General features: G+C 38.7%; 1 protein-coding gene across 2 annotated transcripts in view; it reads left to right on the top strand.

Moving 5' to 3' along the window:
- Positions 1-18,606, top strand: part of LOC134797606 (cytochrome b5 reductase 4) — a 77,327-nt gene that overhangs the window by 50,045 nt on the left and 8,676 nt on the right. For both annotated transcript variants that reach the window (XM_063769918.1, XM_063769919.1), the window contains exons 2-5: positions 10,521-10,667; positions 10,748-10,816; positions 10,892-11,532; positions 12,609-12,825. In XM_063769918.1, the coding sequence (XP_063625988.1) occupies positions 10,521-10,667; positions 10,748-10,816; positions 10,892-11,532; positions 12,609-12,825 (1,074 nt within the window). The remainder of the gene's footprint in view (positions 1-10,520; positions 10,668-10,747; positions 10,817-10,891; positions 11,533-12,608; positions 12,826-18,606) is intronic.

Raw genomic sequence — 18,606 nt, 5'->3', positions numbered from 1 at the left:
TGCCGCATTATGGGTGAGTCGTATCGGCCCGCTACAGTATCCAGGATGGGGTTGGAGCTGGCCCGTATTCTGCAGTTTTTTTGCTACGCCCAAAAAAACGAAACTGTTCCCAGAGATAGGTAGGTTAGGGTTATTTTTGTTTGCTACGCCCTCAAAACGAAACTGTTGCCAGAAATAGGTATGATTTTCAGGTAAAACTACTTTTGACCAACATGCTCAGTCAAAAGCAGTTTTGCCTATTTTTGTCGGTTAAAAGTTCTTTTGACCAGTTCACACTTTTGACTGCGACATTTTCATGTTGAGGTTCTTTAAAGTGATTCTTATTCATCGCTATCTTTTATTATTATTATTTAGGCACTTCCCACGCTAGCCCAATGCGAATTAAATTAAATTAATTAAATTAAATTTATTTATTTAAAGACAACAATGGCCCAAAATGGTTAGTAACAATTATGATTAAAAACTAAGTGTTAGTGGAACAAAATTATAAATCGACAAACACACACAGACAGCAATAACAATAATAAGTTATCATCACCTAGTAGCGGTTAAGACACGTTCAAAATGCCGCATTATGGGTGAGTCGTATCGGCCCGCTACAGTATCCAGGATGGGGTTGGAGCTGGCCCGTATTCTGCAGAGCAACGAGGCAGTTCTCTTGCGTATTATGGCATATAGTCATCCGTGCGAGCTTGTGCGAACATGCCCGATGCGCTGCAGAAACGGGACAGCCCCAACAACATCCTGAAGCCATTATTATATTGGACGCGCAGGGAACTGATAGTCTTCTGCGTATAACTAGTCCAGAGGCTGCACGTGTAGAAAACCTGGCAATAGGCTTTAAATAACGTTATTTTTACCTGTTGGCTACACCGTGCAAACTAGGGAATGCAAATCGGTTATAACCGTAACCGAAATATTCGGTTATAACCGAATATTTTGACAAAATTTCATAACCGAATATTGGAAACTCGAATAACCGGTTACGGTTATTTTCGGTTATTTATTTATGACTTAAATTGTATGTTTTTATATCTAATGACTACAAAATCCTGCCATTTTTGGCTGGGACGCCTGTGACTATGATTTTTGTCATTCGTGGACTTTAAAAACAAAAATATACCTAATTTACTTCCCTTATTTATGAAATATTTTTATTGAATATTGTATCACGTCCAAGGTCATATTTTACTTTTACTGTATTAGGTGTGTTTTACTAAAAAACGAAGACTTGCTCACATTCCCTAATACTGAGGTACTAAAACAAAGATTTTTGTATTTTTTTAATTACTTCATTGTAAATTTATAATTTTTCGTCGAAAATAACCGTAACCGATTATAACCGATATTCGGTTATTTTTCGGGCATAACCGTAACCGAAACCGGTTATGAAGTTTGGCCGGTTATTGCATTCCCTAGTGCAAACCTCCTTATTAGCATGTTGCATCGGACTGCCAGTGCCCTGCGCTCCCTTTCTATATCTAATTGGTCTTTAAGGTCGTCGGTGACATAGTGTCCAAGATACTTAAATGTATACACGCGCTTAAGCGAATTAAGGAGTTACATACCGTCTTTACAAATGTAATACGTAGGTTTTTATGTTTTCCTCCATTGAAGCTCTTAAATGCGTACGTCTTATTTCGAGTGTTTCTTCAAACATTTCGGGATCGTATTAACATAACACCGTATTTTTCTCTTTTACTTTATTTGTTCCGTACGAGGAAAACAATAAGTCTGATTTAGCGAAAAAACCTATTCTCAGATCACGCATGAAAATTCGGCCTGGAATTGATGTTTTCCTTGTTTCGTGCGGACTACGGTTTAAAATTGATTCTTGACGCGTTCTAAGTACCTTAGATCTTTTTTGAACGGACGAAGAGAGTAGATAAGACCCTAATAAAGGCAAACCCTTGCGGTGTTCGTTTTACGCGAGGGCCTTTTTCTTTTAACGATGAAAGTAAACGTGGACAAAAAAAGCCCTACACCTTGCTTTCCTCCTTTCCCCAAATAATTGTTTTTATCTTTGTAAGGCGAAGGCTAGACGTGCAATAAAATTGTCTTCTTCTGATCGTGTAGTTAATGTACCTAAATATTGAATACTTATAATGCATGTGTAAAGTAATGACACATTACATTCACCAAACTTTGTTCGTCTGGTGACTCGGTTCGTTGTTTCGTGACATATTCACCTCCGTAATTATACAACGTCAATCCGTCAGTATAACAACAGTATTGTTATACTGACGGACGACGTGAACGTCTAGCCTTCGCCTAATAGGCACTTACGTGAAACAGCGTACTAACGCAATATAACGGAGCTTTATAGCGTTAATATTTAGATTAATCCGGTATGTTGGCAGAGCTTGTACCGTGTTATCCTTTAATCTTGTTTGTGTTCTCGGATGCTGCTTCTTTTCTTTATACGGAGCTGACGAAAGCGTGTTTTCATAACCAGTCTTTATTTTGATTATGTTTGAAAGACATGTAGACGCATTGGAGGGAATATAAATATGTTTGTGAATTGATATTAGCAACATATATACCTATGTAATGTTTATAATTTTTAACCTCTTCATGCTTTTACATATAGTCATAGCCACGAGTAACACAAACGAAAATATGTGAATCATATTTAAGTGATTTCATTGCTATTTTATGAACATCAAATTTAATAGTATACCTACTATTATGTAAGAATATGAAACGTAGGAGTAGGACCCATGGATATTGAAAACACTCTTGTTTAATTAAATTCAACCTATATCTGAACGAAGTTTTGTTTCAATTTTGGTAAGTATTAGCATACCCCGGGGATTTCGGTGTCGAATGTTTGAAAACTGAATAAATACCTATATTGTTCAATTAAATTCTTTGTTTTAATTTGATAAATACATAAGTATACATCATCATTAGGTATTTCTGATCTCTATTGTTTATTCTTGTTAAATTTATTTGTCCTAAATTTTTTGCTGTTGTAAAAATTGAACCTATTTGCAATGCATCCATTTCTATGTGTTTATGTAAATACATGATTGAATATGAATATGAATTCACTTAGTTACCTATTAGTTTAACTCCGTTGTAAATATAAACAGACATTTTAAAGTAAGTTTTTACATCCTCCCTAATTATTTTAAGTGCCATGAAGCAATCCTATCGTTAAATAGAACGTTACTCTAGGATCGTGTTATCGTGTTTGCAAATGCGCCCAAGACGCTTACTGCGTTAATTACAAATGCTTCGCTTCTGTTAGCGCAGCGCTTACGCGCCGTTTCAAGTGTCTTGTCCACTATTCGCATTAAAATACATGAAAATTTGACATTTTCCGTGATTTATTATTAGAGTTAGACCAAGAAATGTCTGCAGCGATTTTAATAGCCCACGCAGTGAAAGTGTCATTTTAAACGTCTGTTTTTAGTAGGTATTTGTTGTTATAGCGGCAACAGAAATACATCATCTGTGAAAATTTCAACTGTCTAGCTATCACGGTTCGTGAGATACAGCCTGGTGACAGACGGACGGACGGACGGACAGCGGAGTGTTAGTAATAGGGTCCCGTTTTACCCTTTGGGTACGGAACCCTAAAAAAGGGGCATAAAAACATTTTGCGAGATTGTTCTAAATATTAAGCCTATTATTTTTAATATCGTCGCATCTTTTGTTTATTATATGAACCTCCGTCTACAAACGATAGTAAAAACGTGCCTTTGTAAAATTAATTTTCGTTGGAGAAGCGTGTTCATGACGCGGCGCAAAAACCTATAAAAATACAGCGTTCAATTCAACCTGCAATACAATATGCTATGTCAGTGTGTGGCTCGGAAAAGTGAGGGTTTTCAGACAGCAACCTGACGCGGCTATCAATTTTCAATCGATACGTTTAGTTTGAAAACGTACCATTGTCCACACTGTTAAATGTACATCGGTGGACCTTATGCCTTTCGTAATAAGGTCCACCGATGTACAGTTAGGAGTGTTGCTGTTTGTACTTGAAACTTGAATAGCTATTCGAACTTTAAAAATTTCAATATGATATTGATGTTACATTACGTAGATTGTAGGTACTATGTTTAATTGTGATGTCAGCTAAAATTTTTTACTTTATTTATCAAACGGGTTCCGACACTTCCAGCTATATATTATGTTCTCCGTAATAACATGTCGGATAATGTGAAAAGCCTATTTTATCTTCCTCATTTTTGCGTCCGACGCCGGTTGTGTAGCATTCCTTTTAAGGAAATTACAAATATCCTGCAGCATTATCTTATAATATCCGGGGTTGTCAGCTAAGGCCTTAGACTCCTTAGAGGATATAACCAAACGGAGACGCCTTGTCTGTAATTTTCGGTACAAAGGGGCTGTCCATAAATTACGTCATCGATTTTTGACGATTTTTGACCCCCCCCCCCCCCTATAATCATCCAAAAATCATGCTTCAAATGACCCCATTTCCTCCTACTTCATGCTACCGTCATCCGATGTCCAGACCCCCCCCCCCCCTAATTTGAAATGACGTAATTTATGAATAGCCCCAAAACAGTCTGCCGATTTTTACGGGGGAGGGGCACGTGAAATGTATACGTAGTTAACGTAAAAATAGCCATGTCAGACAAACGTATGGACTGACCATACATTGTGTATGACTATTACTACGACTAGGGGAACGCCTGTTAATGCCTACCAAGGCGGCTTATCTGAAAAAAATATAAAAATATTTTTTTCTGTAAAATTGCCTTGGTAACTTGTTAATTTGTTACTTATGAGCTAGAAATTAAAATAAGTTTCGACTGTACTCGTCTTTATATAGGTACTCATCAAGACGTTTATAGGTGAAGGTGTAATAAATGTTAGGCCAATCGAAAACCTCCCAAGTAACATTTTAGTCCTATAATTTTAGTTTTTATCGCTAAAAGCTTGTATAGACGTCGTATTAAGGTTTCAGAGATGACCACCTGTCGTATAAAAGCGCTTGGCAACACCTTTTTGCTCTATAGGCTTATACAGCTAATATATTCTATAAGCAATTGATGTAAAGGTTTACATCATCATTTTATAGAGCCGTTACAGGCGTGTACTATAACAGGTTCAAATATAATCACTATAGAGCAATATTACTGTATAATAGTATTTGGAATCACTTTTATGCAACTAATTTGCGCTATTAAGGTTCCCTGCCAAGCCGCTATAGTTTTGTGTTTTAATAGTGACAAAAACCCAACTATACAACGATTTTAGGATATAGTGGCTTTAGAGATGACTGCTATAGTACATAATACTTTAGTAGTTTGCGCTATTAAGGTTCCCTGCAAGCCGCTATAGTTTTGTGTTTTAACAGTGAGAAAAACCCAACTATACAACGATTTTAGGATATAGTGGCTTTAGAGATGACTGCTATAGTACATAATACTTTAGTAGTTTGCGCTATTAAGGTTCCCTGCAAGCCGCTATAGTTTTGTGTTTTAACAGTGAGAAAAACCCAACTATACAACGATTTTAGGATATAGTGGCTTTAGAGATCACTGCTATAGTACATAATACTTTAGTAGTTTGCGCTATTAAGGTTCCCTGCAAGCCGCTATAGTTTTGTGTTTAAACAGTGACAAAAACCCAACTATACAACGATTATAGGATATAGTGGCTTTAGAGATCACTGCTATAGTACATAATACTTTAGTAGTCATATGAACACTATTATAGAACTGTTTTGCTCTATAGTAGCGTTTTTGGGACATATTTATAGCGTTAAAAAGCGCTTTAGTAGTTTTTAAATCCCTATTATATCTCATCGCTGTAAACGTCACAATGACTCTTTTATATCACAAAACTGTTGTATAGTGGTTTTGTTTTTTCTTTTAAAAGACAACAGCGTTATAGCTGAGTTTTTATGTCTTTTATAAACCGAGTTAGATACATAAAGGTAGAAAACGACTACTTGTAAATGATCAATTTGATCTGTAATGGCTACTTATATCTTGCTTATATAAGTTCAGGCCTAAGCCACATAATGTGGTTCCGTACAAAATATTTTTATATTTTAATGAATTGATAAAAAAGACCCCAGTGATATTAGTGATTGTAGGTGAGATTTATCATCAATGATTTAATACAAGCATAAAATCGTGACGGTTTAGATATTTATCGACATCCATTATTAGCACATTTTTTTTACCAATCTCATTGAAAAAGGAAACAACAGTAATGACTACATCTAAATTAAAAAAAAATCCTATATCTTTCTAAAGAGTTTGTAGGTGCAACTGGGTCACAGCAAAATTCTTTTGGAACCCTAATTTTAATCATGATGGCGGTGAATATTTCGTCCTAAGTTCTATAGTTAGCCTATAAAAGCGTCGGATTTACTTCTTGGCTGTATAGTAGTAACTATGGTGAATATCATAATATTTTATTAAATTATTTTATTAAAAACATAAATAAATCGAGGGGGCATTTAAAATTCCTCATTAACCTAATACTATTCTAACGGTAAAACTTCCGTCCCATATACTTTTTGCACTAAAGACCGAATTATTCGACATCTAAATGGCGCATATTAATATAACGTCTTTATTTATCACCATTTTACTTAGTACCGTTTTTGTGAAGTAAACACACAACAAGTAGTAAAGGAACTATGAATTCTACAATAGTATAAAAAAGCACTATAATAGAATTTCAAATACTACTATAGTATAAAACAAGCACTATAATGGAATCTCAAATGCTACTATAGTATAAATTAACACTATAATGGCGTTTCTGACAACAAATTAGCACAAGAGTCATGCATTACATCACTTTTATAGACCTAAAACGTCACGGCTGACACTGCTACAGGTCTACTATATCACTGAATGGCACTAAAGATGCGCCATTTCGGCTTTATACAACCTTCTTAGGTCTTTTATAGGACCTTAGGTGGTATTTAGGAAACGTTCTATTGACCACTATAGTACCACAAATTGTTACTTGGGCTGGAAGCGGGTCTTTAACTTGAAAGATATTAAGAACACAGGGACAAGGTTAAAGAAGTAGCTTGGAAATCTATGCAGGAGTTTTAGTATTAGATTGAGAGCTGCCGGCCTAGCCAAGGTTACAATCGCTATCGCTTCGACAACAAAAAGCATTATGTCTCTCTATGACTCTTCCATATTAGTATGACAGTCACAGTTGCGTTTCGATCGCTACGGAGCGTAAGCGATTGGCATCTTGACTACGCGGCCTGGACCCTAGCAGGTTTGCAAAGTTATATTTTAACTTTGAGTTGCCCGAAAAAACGACACAAATATTCTTACCGTTGGTATTTTAAAAATTGACACGAAAAAGCTTAAGCCTGTAGAATTGACATTGGATATTTTATTCGGTTACTTTACCTGAAGACGGCAAGAATTATGATTTTTGGCCGTTTAGGCCGGTACCTATGTACGTAAGGTATTTTTTTAAATGTGCGTATGATGGTATGTTTGTGTCGTGTGTTGTGCCGTAGCGTCAAATCTAATTTACCCCGATTTTTGAGCCGATATTATAGCGACTGAGGTGTCGATTCATTTTTATGACAGAGCTAGGTGAATAAGCTACATTATACCCCCTTCGAAAGAGATTTTTGCGAAACAACCCATAGTCTGATTAAAGTTTTGCTTGCTAAAAAACACAAACGAAATGTCAAACATCTACCACTCTAGTTTAATTAGTCAAACAATATTACTGGAATCCTAATTAACAAGTCAAGTCTGTCAAACTGTAATCTATTTCAGTGCAGAACTTAGTAAAAGCTGCGAAATTTCGTCGTTCTCAATTAAGTTGCCCAATATTGATTCGTAACAGAGAAGTTTGGGACTCATTACTTTCAAGCGCCTCTAATGGTGGCACATGTAACTTAACGATTTGTATTACGAAGTTTACTTATTGCTTGAGCTACGCTGGCTGAACATTAGATCCTACGATATGGTAATATGTCCAAAAACGATTAAAATAACTCAAGCGAGGAACTTACGATTTACCCCTATAAATGTTGAAACATACCCTACGGGTTCTTAAGCAAGTGAGCAGTATTTACTTAGATTGCTAATTTACAAATCCGTTAAGTTAAAAACAAAACATCAAACTATTGTAGCTATCGCGAACTACATACAAGTAAATTCAATAAAGTCAGTCCTCTAGCATTATTATCCTACTTTGTAAGAAGTGTCGGATAGTCAATAAAAATCCGTCGGCTGGAGTACGTGAGTAGATGGGCAATCGGTTAGTGTCTGTCTCAAGGCACCTAGTTAATGTGGAAGATTAACGTAATAGCCTATATATTTTATCCTAGAAGGAAACCCTGTGGGACGTCTAAAAGTCGACGGCAATATGATATCACACATGAGGGGAACTGTCGAGGGAGTTATATGGACCCGTTACTTGTGGCAATTCAGGTTTTATATCTCGATATCTTTGTTCCACGCTGTACTTTATGATTCGCTGAGATTTTCTTAATATAACTAACTAGAGAACTAAGATTGGGCCATTTCGTGACACTTATTTTATTTTCACTATATTCTTTCTATGTAATGTATATTGTCTGTGTGTTTACGAATAAAAACTATTATATTCTACTCTAATAATTTATACGTTTGTTCCTTTAAAAAGTCTTCATCAAATTATACTCATTAGCAAGTAAGTAATCAATGAGGGCGTCCGCTCCATTAATAAGACTTCTGTACCAGGCGGAACTGAACAAATCAGATGTCCGGAAAGTCAACAGTACAATACTAATTTGATTGGTATCGAGAGGAAAAAAGGGAACTTTGAAGGTTTCATAAATTAAGGGAGCTTTGATTTATTGATCAGTTGGGAACGGCGTCATTTGTTCACAAACGCCAACCGGTGAAGTTATGTTTACATAAACAGATGAAAAATCCATTCGCAAATAAATTAAATAAGTCACAGTTAATTTTCTGCCCTGTCCGTACTCCGTAGTCCGATAAATAACATTGGGAGTTAAATTTATTAAGCACAGGATTCTCCTAAAGTTAGAATTTATTCATATTTAAAATAGTTATACATATGTAGGTACATACCTTGAAAATTAGCTACTAATATTATGGTCAGCTTTGTATTAAGGATAACTCACGCTAGGCCCGGGCCGAGGCGTCCGTCATCACAGAATAACTAATAGTACTACCGTACAGAAAATTCACGCCTTCACAAAAGTCAGATTTAGGTATAAAATTATACCTATACTCGCCGCCTGCAACAAAATTGAAACTTATAACCGCGCACGAACGGTGAATCTTCATTGCACGAGCGTCACGTGACACGACTATCGTGCGGTCGAGCGGCAGCCCACTGCCCTACGCCGGGAGGGTGCCGGCCAAATGTACCTAAACTGCGTAGTGACACCCCCCTGCCGTCATGTGATTTTCTATGACGGCTGAATATGAAGCGCCGGAAGCTCTGACCCGGCCCGGCCCCGTCTAGCATGAGTCATCCTTTAGTGTGTTCTGACGGAATACAGCGAAAACTGCTTAAGTATTTGGTTACTGAGCTAACAACTAAATGTAATTCCCGATTAAAACGCACCCACAAGCTGTCTTTACATAAATGACCATTATTTATTCGTGAAAATTGGAACCTAGATTAACGTCCCTAGAATTCCTGTCACACCATCCATTCTTGGGTTATTATTTATATTAATTAATTGGAAATGTAAATTGGACACGGCCCGCTTAGAGTATACAAAAGCTATTCACAACAGAATTACGATTTAGATAGGGGTTAGAGGTCTGGATTGAATTTACAAATACCCTTTGAGGGAAATAGAATAAGCATTAGGTATTACTCGACGTCCAATTTAATGGACGAATGAACAATAAGCGTCTTAGGAGAAAGGTAAACACAGAGTGCAAACGCCTAATTTATTTTCCAAAAAAAATAGTATTATCCGAGATTATTCCTGTTTAGTGCTCGTAAAAAATAGTTAACCTATTACCAAAACACCTGTTAAACAAAAGGCAATGAAATTTCTTGAAAATAAATATCAGCGAGCTGTCTAAACAGCTGTACGATATTAGTTTATTGTACAGTCGAGTGCATAAATATTTATACATTTTTTCACCTTATTGCAATGGGTTAAGGTGAAGAAATGTATACATATTTATGCACTTGACTGTACCTACCGACTACCGTAAACACATAATGCGCATCAACGTGAAAAGTCACTTTGTACGCTCTCTACCACAACTGGGAGGGTGCTGATGAATGTCCGTTTTTGGTACAAGGCTCTTAAAATCAAACTAAGTAAAAGTTTGAGAAAAAATGTGCGTACGCAAGGTGGTGGTACTGGTGCCCGACGCGATCCCAGTACATGTCATCTTGAAACTTAAGTCATTGTCAATAGAGGTGACAGCAGGGTGTCATCTATTGGGCATTAGTATGTCGAGAACTAGACCACCACCTTTATTATTACTGACATAATCATAGGTAATCCTAGGCAATCTATAATAATCACATCGTTTAAAGGTTTTCGTTTTTGTTTGTTGCAGGCAATCCCAGGAACAAATGCGCACTGCAGCCCGGACACAGTCTGATGGACTGGATCCGGCTTGGCAACTCCGGGAAAGACCTCACGGGCGTCGGCGGCCGTATGCGGCCCGTGTCGCCGGACGAACTCTCCGTGCATAATACGCAAAGTTATTGTCACTTGTATAATACTGTTTATGCGAACTAACCCGGACTTGATATTGTTATTTACGGGCTAATGTGTTTTCAGATGACGCCTGGTTAGCTATCCGAGGTCGCGTGTACAACATTACACATTATTTGCCTTACCATCCTGGAGGTAAGGTTTACTTTGAAGCTTTCGAAAAATTTCTTAAGTTCTCTAAGGAATACTTACATTTTGTTCTGTATTCAGGTCCAGAGGAATTAATGCGGGGAGTGGGAATAGACGCTACTCAACTATTTGATAAAGTACATCCGTGGGTAAACTACGATTCCCTTCTCGCGAAATGCCTCGTGGGTCCGCTACGACTATTAGACAGGCCGGACGCGGAGGAACTCTTCGGCCCATACAATCCTTCCCCCAAATCAGAAAACCGTCTCAGGGAACCCTCCAAAGCTCAAGAGCTCGTCAGAAAGTCCATGGAAAATCTTGCTAATTGTATCACCCCTGTTAGAAAAAAAATGTCGGCAAAGAGCGAAGAGAACCTTAAAGGCAGTCCGCCAAGCAAAATAATGCAGAGTTTAATACAATCCAGCGATCTGCCGGTGTCAATAAGTCGGAGAGCAGCTGCGAGCCCTGTCAAAACGTCGGAAAAAAGTGACACCGCCCCGTCGCCTCTCCGCTTTGATTGGATTCAAACGTCTACTAAACTGACGTTGTCGGTATACACGGGGCCGCTGGCAAACCCGGGCGGCTGTGCAAGGATCATTGAAGGGATTTTGTTTGTTGAAGTAGCCACTAACGGGTGGGTGCGAACACTCAAATTAGTTCCCGAGGCGAAATTGTTAGAAGCATTACAGCTGCGAGTGTTCGCTGAAAGCGGAAAAATCGAGGTTCGTATATTCTTGCGGTTATTTTTCTTTAAAGTATAAAATTTTCGGCGTTTATGGTAAAAGTATTTTTTATCGTATTAGCAAGAAGACCAATAAAAAAAATCGTTTCATAAAAGTTTAAGCGCTGCGTATAATAAAAGCTTCCTTTAATTTTGAATATGTTTTTTACGATACTGCCAGACCAGACGTAACCCAGTATGAAACTTATAGTGCAGATTTAATACAATACAACCTACTCGTATAGGTCGTATGATATGTAGATTTAAAAAAAAATCGGTATTGCTAACTACAGTCGTGTCTACATCGGGTGCAATTAATAGTTAACACGGTCGCATTGTGATTTCAATTTCCAAATATCCGCTTTCGAAATTATGATCGCTCTACAAGTCCACATCGATTGTGGGATTCGATTTCTACTGGCTTGCCCATTTTGAGGGAGTTGAACACTTTATCCTTTGGTATCGAAGGTATCGAAATAAAGTAGCCAAAATTAACTCCGATTTGTACAAGTAGGCAGATAGACATCAACAATGTCGTACTTAAAATTTGCTGGTCTATCCTTCTGTTGCACGAATAATTTATATTTAAAGCGAAATATTTAATTTTTTTATTTAAACTTTATTGCACAATAAATGAAGAGTACAAATGGCGGACTTAATGCCTGAAGGCATTCTCTACCAGTCAACCATGGGCTAAACCGAAAGATCTAGTTGGTGCAGGCTCAGAATAGTTACAGTAAATTTGGAAAGAAAAAAAAAACACTAAACTATAATATATGGCATTATATATGCATCATAAGTAATATTATACATAAATAAATAAATATACTTACATACGTAAATATATACACATATATAAGTATATATATACATATATATACCCACTGTAAACATCATGAGGACGACTTATGAACCTGGTCAGACAGACAAATAGGTCAGACAAATATGACTAAGATTGCTCATTTTCATAATTACTTTAAGTTGACTTCACTCTTCAAATTTTTCACGCATTGCGTATTAGCTGAAAGCTGACATTACAAAATGTTTAAGTAGGTATTTCCATTCTTCAACTCATAGGTGATATCACACAAAGCGGAGCCGGGCGTGTGGAAGACCTGCGGGGAAGCAGTGGCGGGCGCGGCAAGTCGCGTGTCGACGCCGCGCTCCGTGTCGTGTCGTGTGGCGCGCGTGTCGCGGGTGTCGCACGACACGGTGCTGCTGTCGCTAGCGGCGCACGCGCAGGCGCTGGTGGCGCCGCTGGGGCATCATGTGCGAGTGCATAGGACTATATCTGGTAAGTAAATATACTAAGCTAAGCTGTACCGACCCAACCGTGTGAGCCTGCGGCGAGGCGGTAGCAGACGCGGTAAGGCCAGGCCGCGTAGCCAAGATGCCAATCGCTTACGCTCCGTAGCGATTTAAACGCAACTGTCACTGTCGCACTAATATAGAAGAGTGATAGAGAGACATAAAGCTTTTCGTTGTCGAAGCGATAGCGATTGTAACCTTGGCTAGGCCGGCAGTGTCGACACCGCGCTCCGTGTCGTGTTGAGCGGCGCGCGTGTCGCGAGTGTCGCACGGCACGGTGCTGCTGTCGCTAGCGGCGCCCGCGCCCTCGTCGAAGCGGTAAAGTGATTAGGGGTTAATAGGGGCTGCAATTTAATACAAGAGTATTACAGAGAGATGGGGTAGAAGCCAGTTTATGACGTTTACGCGGATGCAGTCGCGGGCAGAGGCTAGAAAAGTCGAAAATAAGTTGCTGTCAGGGACACGAACGGTGTGGGTAACTGGCATGAGAATACTGACTGATTGTCTGGCCGTAAACTTATTTCTGCTAAGTGATATTATGGTGCAAAATTTTAGACTTTGCTCACGAACCATGTACATACGAACCTAACTACGGCTACTTTTACAGTTTACAAGTACCCAGGCTTTTTTTACGGCAGGTTTGCCACTAATTGAATAACGTCTCGTTTCAAAACATCTACATATGTATAACTAGCAAAAAGCAGAGCTTTGTAAGGGCTCGCGGAGGTTTTCTACCTTAACGTACCGAACCGGTTGCTGTCCGGTACGCCTGTCTGTTACAGCTTTTACTTTGTCCTTTAAAAACGTGTCCAGACAACAAAATCAAATTGCCAATATCATCCACACGTAATATACAATTTCATAAGTGCTTATTACATCCTACACGGCCGCCCAGTACTTTTTCTAAGGAACCCAACTGGCTTTCCTACATAATGTTGAGTCAGTGAGCCAATGTTCTTGAATTTATTTTTGCGTCCACTCCACACAATTGATCGAAAAACTATCCCGTCTGGACACCTACTGGCGGTAATCACGCTGCTCCACACATTAACTAACACACACAGTTCCACTAGGTACAGCCAGGGTCCAGCACCAGCTCTATCTTGGGTACTGTTCTTCCAAGTTCTCATTAAGACGTGTCAGATGACCAAAACAGCGTGTGCCTAATGTTGCACCAAACCTGAGTTCCACTAAGTACAGCCAGGGTTTAGCATCAGTTCTATCTTGGGTACTAATCTCCTAAGTGCTCATCAAGACGAGTCGGATGGCCAAAACAGCGTGTGCCTATGTTGCAACAAACCTGAGTTCCACTAGGTACTGCCAGGGTTCAGCATGAGTTCTATCTTGGGTACTGTTTTCCCAAGTGCTCATCATGACGAGTCGGATGTCCAAAATAGCGTGTGTCTATGTTGCATCAAACCTGATCGAGTTCCACTAGGTACAGCCAGGGTTCAGCATCAGCTCTATCTTGGGTACTACTTTCCTAAGTTCTCATCAAGACGAGTTGCATGACCAAAACAGCGTGTGCCTATGTTGTATAAAACCCGAGCTCCATTAGGCACTGTCAGGGTTAAGCATCAGCTATCTTGGGTACTGAAAGTACTGATCTACCCAGTGATCATCATGACGAGTTGGATATCCAAAACAACGTGTGTCTATGTATGTTGCATCAAACCCGAGCTCCACTAGGTACTGCCAGGGTTCGGCATCGGCTCTATCTTGGGTACTACTCTCCTAAGTGCTCATCAAGATGAGTCGGATGACCAAACCATAATGTGCCTTTGTTACACCAAACCTGAGTTCCACTAGGTACTGCCAGGGTACTGGGTCATTTTGCTGAACTGCACGCCGACGTTTCGATTGGCGTGCAGTTCCCATACAAGTTTCAGTCGGGTTGTAGTCCGTCTGTATCGGCCCTAAGTTACTGAAGTTTGTATTAATTATGCTTATCTTTATTTATAATTTTAGCAGTTCCAAGCAATAGTAACACTAAAGGCGCCATTCATTAATTACGTAAGACAATTTTTGCCAGCTTTTGACCCCCTCCCTCCCCTATGTAAGAAATAATAAGAATAGGCTGACCTCGTCCCCCTCCCACCAATTTAATTTATTTTCAAAAAAATATTTTTATGAATGTTTGTTTGTACCTGTACAAAGGTACTTGAGCTCTTTTAAGCTAACTCTGCACCGTGTTTGATAGCATAGAGTGTGGAAGTATTATTTTAAACGTCATAATTTCATAGAAATTAAAAAAGATATCGCATCTTTGTGATCTTACTTAAGAACTATGAAAACCCCCTCCCACCCCCTTGTAAAAAAAAATAATATATGTTCGACCCCCCTCCACCCCAAAATCGTCTTACGTAATAAATTAATGGCGCCAAAACTGTATATCGAACTGAAAATACCCGATTTAAGTTTGCTAACACAACATGACTGATCATCACATCGTCAGCGTCACAAAACTAGGGCATGCAGTACCGGTTCCGGTACCAAGAATTTCATTTCCCGGTTCTGGGCATGGCTGGAACCGGGATTCCCGGTTCTTCCCGGTTCTCAAGGCATATTAAGATTATACTTAAGAAATTGTTTGTGTTAGTGTACAATCTTTATGAATGACTTATTTTCATATAAATTATTACATGCGTATTGATAAATGACTTATTTTATCAAACCTATTTTACGAAACCAACCTGCACACGGCCTTCTACAGTTTGAGACTTTGCCTATGCTCGCTCACATTTTTGTAAATCTTCCGCTACGCCCCCTTGGAAATTCCCAATACCTAATCACTACAAGTCAATATTATTGCACGCGCTTTCATCGCAAAACCTTGGCTATAGGCTAGAGCCACCAGCCCTACGAATCGCTGGTTTACCTCCGCCTGATGGGCATGGCATTACGAGTTACACGGGAGGCCCCGTAGTCGATGCACTCAGCACTATGACCCGACCATGGATTTTTTTCATATAAAACCAACTTCCTAGAAAGAAAGATGAATATTCGAATATACCTAATATCCTACTTACTCGAGCCAAAACGTAATATCGATTGGAATACCTACTTTTTACCAGGTTAATTTGTCGGGTTATTTGGGTCCCCCGTTTCATAGCAACATTATTAAATGTGATTTAATGTCCCGAGCTAAAGTACTAGTATTAAAATGGGAATAAATACGCATATTGATGAGAACCGGGAAGTACCGGTACCGGGTCTTCAGTACCGGTTCTTTCGACACAATGAAATTCCCGGGAATTCCCGGGAATTTGAGAACCGGGAATTCCCGGGAGCATGCCCTACACAAAACATACGAGTAAATTGACCTCCGCAGTAAATATACAGCAAGATTGATTGTTCAAGTAGGTATTCACAAAAACTGAATTGCTAAAATGGGAATCAAACCAAGTGAAGCGAGGTGGGTTGAATCCAAAATTGTACCCACTTTGGTATTCATCGTTGTTAATGGCGTAAGCGCCATCGACATTATTGAACTTGAAAACACCACATAGGTATCGTATTGTCTGAATACCCACAACACAAGCCTTCTTAAGTAGTCAATTTGTATAAGAATGTCCAATATTTATTTATTTATTTATTACTAACGCCATCTGTTAGAGAAAGAAATAATTAACATTAGCACGAATGTTAATTCATCATTTTGCCAACAGATGGCGCTAGTAGTAATACAAAGTGTTATTACTTTATTTTATTTTTTTAGGTTTATAAAATGATATTTTTATGTTTGATAACACATCTAGACATTAATTTAAATTACTATGTTAAATTTCAAACCTAACAGTGCAGTAGTTTTTCCGTAAAGTGTACCACAAGAATGCATAGTTCGTCGATTAGTGATAGGGCTCGCTTCGCTCGCCCTAATTAGGAGTTTTGTAACGTTTCTAGCAAACACGTCATAATTATTAGATAGGTACGTGTCGGAATTTTAACCGTAAATCACGAATTTTGAACATAGCTGTCCTGTAAAATAGCAAATCCGACCCGGTAACCCTAATTGACGGGATAATGCCGGCTTACAATTAGTAAGTTTTGTTTCGACTTGACCTCTTTTTGTGAATTATTTACCTGACCTGTCTATCATGTTATAAAGGCGGCTGCCTAAGCCTAAGCCTGGAAGCCATCAATCAAAACAACACTCTATATAACTAACTCTAAGTAGGTACTCTAACTCACAAGTCATGATAGTTCTGATTAAAGTATTATTGACCCACATCGACCCGTATAAGTAGGTAGATACTGCAGTAGGCACATACGAGTATAGCTACTAGCTACCTTACTTTACTACACACTTGACTGGAAAACTTGAGGTATAGGTAGGTATATTTACTGTTAATAGGCGTGGCAGGTTACGACGAGGCGAAGATATTAGGTACTTACGGTTTTACTAACGCGCCATGTCGTGTTCATGGTATAATAATATACTCCGCCTGGTACTCCATTCCCGTCTTTTCTAGGTCACCTAACTGACACGGGCCTACGTCATCATGCGACAGCGCTATATGATAATATGCGATAGCGCTATATATAGCGGCCATGTTGTTGTGACGTAAGCCCGTGTCACTCTGGGAATGGAAGACCATGTTTTATTAGACTATGGTCGTGTTCGTTACAGTAAGTAATTGACTGACGTGAATTATTTGATGCAGATGGCAGATAGTATTATAACAAAATTAGTTTCGATTAGTTGGGCGACGTTGTTTTATTTTGCATGGCTATGATTTAAATTTTGAAATTCGCGTGTGGTGGGTCAGCCTGACCACTAGCAATCATAGCATATCTACATTTACGAACATAGTCGCGAATGGACGTGCCCGCTATGGACGGCGTGTGGTCAAACAGACCGCAGCCTTAAATCGTATAACGTAACGTATGACGGGCTGACGGCTAGGTACGTATTACGTGACAGAAAGGAAAGACATGTGCGTGTAACTAATTAATACGAACTTTCATCGTAGTATGCTCAGCAGCTGACGTTCTGTACGTTAGTGTACCTACGATTATTTACTCAGTCCCAACAAAGTGTGTGCAGTGACCTCGACCAGATCTAACATGTAGCCGCCGTGCAGGTCAGGATCTCGACGACTCAAATAAAAAGCTTCGATTTGAAGTAAACTATTATAATTTCAATAGGTACTGGTTTTACAAGGGTTCCTTGACTAAACGGTTAAATGTAAAAGTGGTGTGGTAATCGTATGGAGGCTGATGAAAGAGTGATTTGCATAATTTGAATGTCCGAAAATAGTGGTTAAGATTTGGGTGCCTCTAATTGGCCGCGATACATAATATGTGGAGCGCTCCTATTGGTGCTTTAGAAAAAGCTTCCAAATACTAGCCGAGCCCGACGGCTGCGTTTAGTTACTGTATTATACAAATAAAGGTTGCGTTCGCAACAAACACATAGTTCTGTAATTGCTCGTCACTATATACATTCGCAGAATACACATCTTAACCATTTTAATGAAAATGCCATTCAATAAAATACTTATTTAAGGAGCGCCGATTTCAGATTAACTTTTCTATTGATATGTTATTATCATCAAGTGACTGAAACATTATACGATAAAAAAAATCCAGACCCTTTCCGACCTTTACTTATCCCTTAGGTATGTACTTAGGTATACCGGGACCGATTTTATTTTGTTGTTGAAGGTTTTTTCATCATACATAATTAATGAATTAGAGAATGGTTCCTTTTTCACAGTGACAAATATTTCTGAGTACTTATATTTTTGTCTTGACAGAAAAGGAC

Source organism: Cydia splendana, chromosome 15 (genome assembly GCF_910591565.1).
Source record: "Cydia splendana chromosome 15, ilCydSple1.2, whole genome shotgun sequence".
In the NCBI taxonomy this organism is placed as follows: domain Eukaryota; kingdom Metazoa; phylum Arthropoda; class Insecta; order Lepidoptera; family Tortricidae; genus Cydia; species Cydia splendana.
This window is presented reverse-complemented; position numbering and strand designations above follow the sequence as displayed.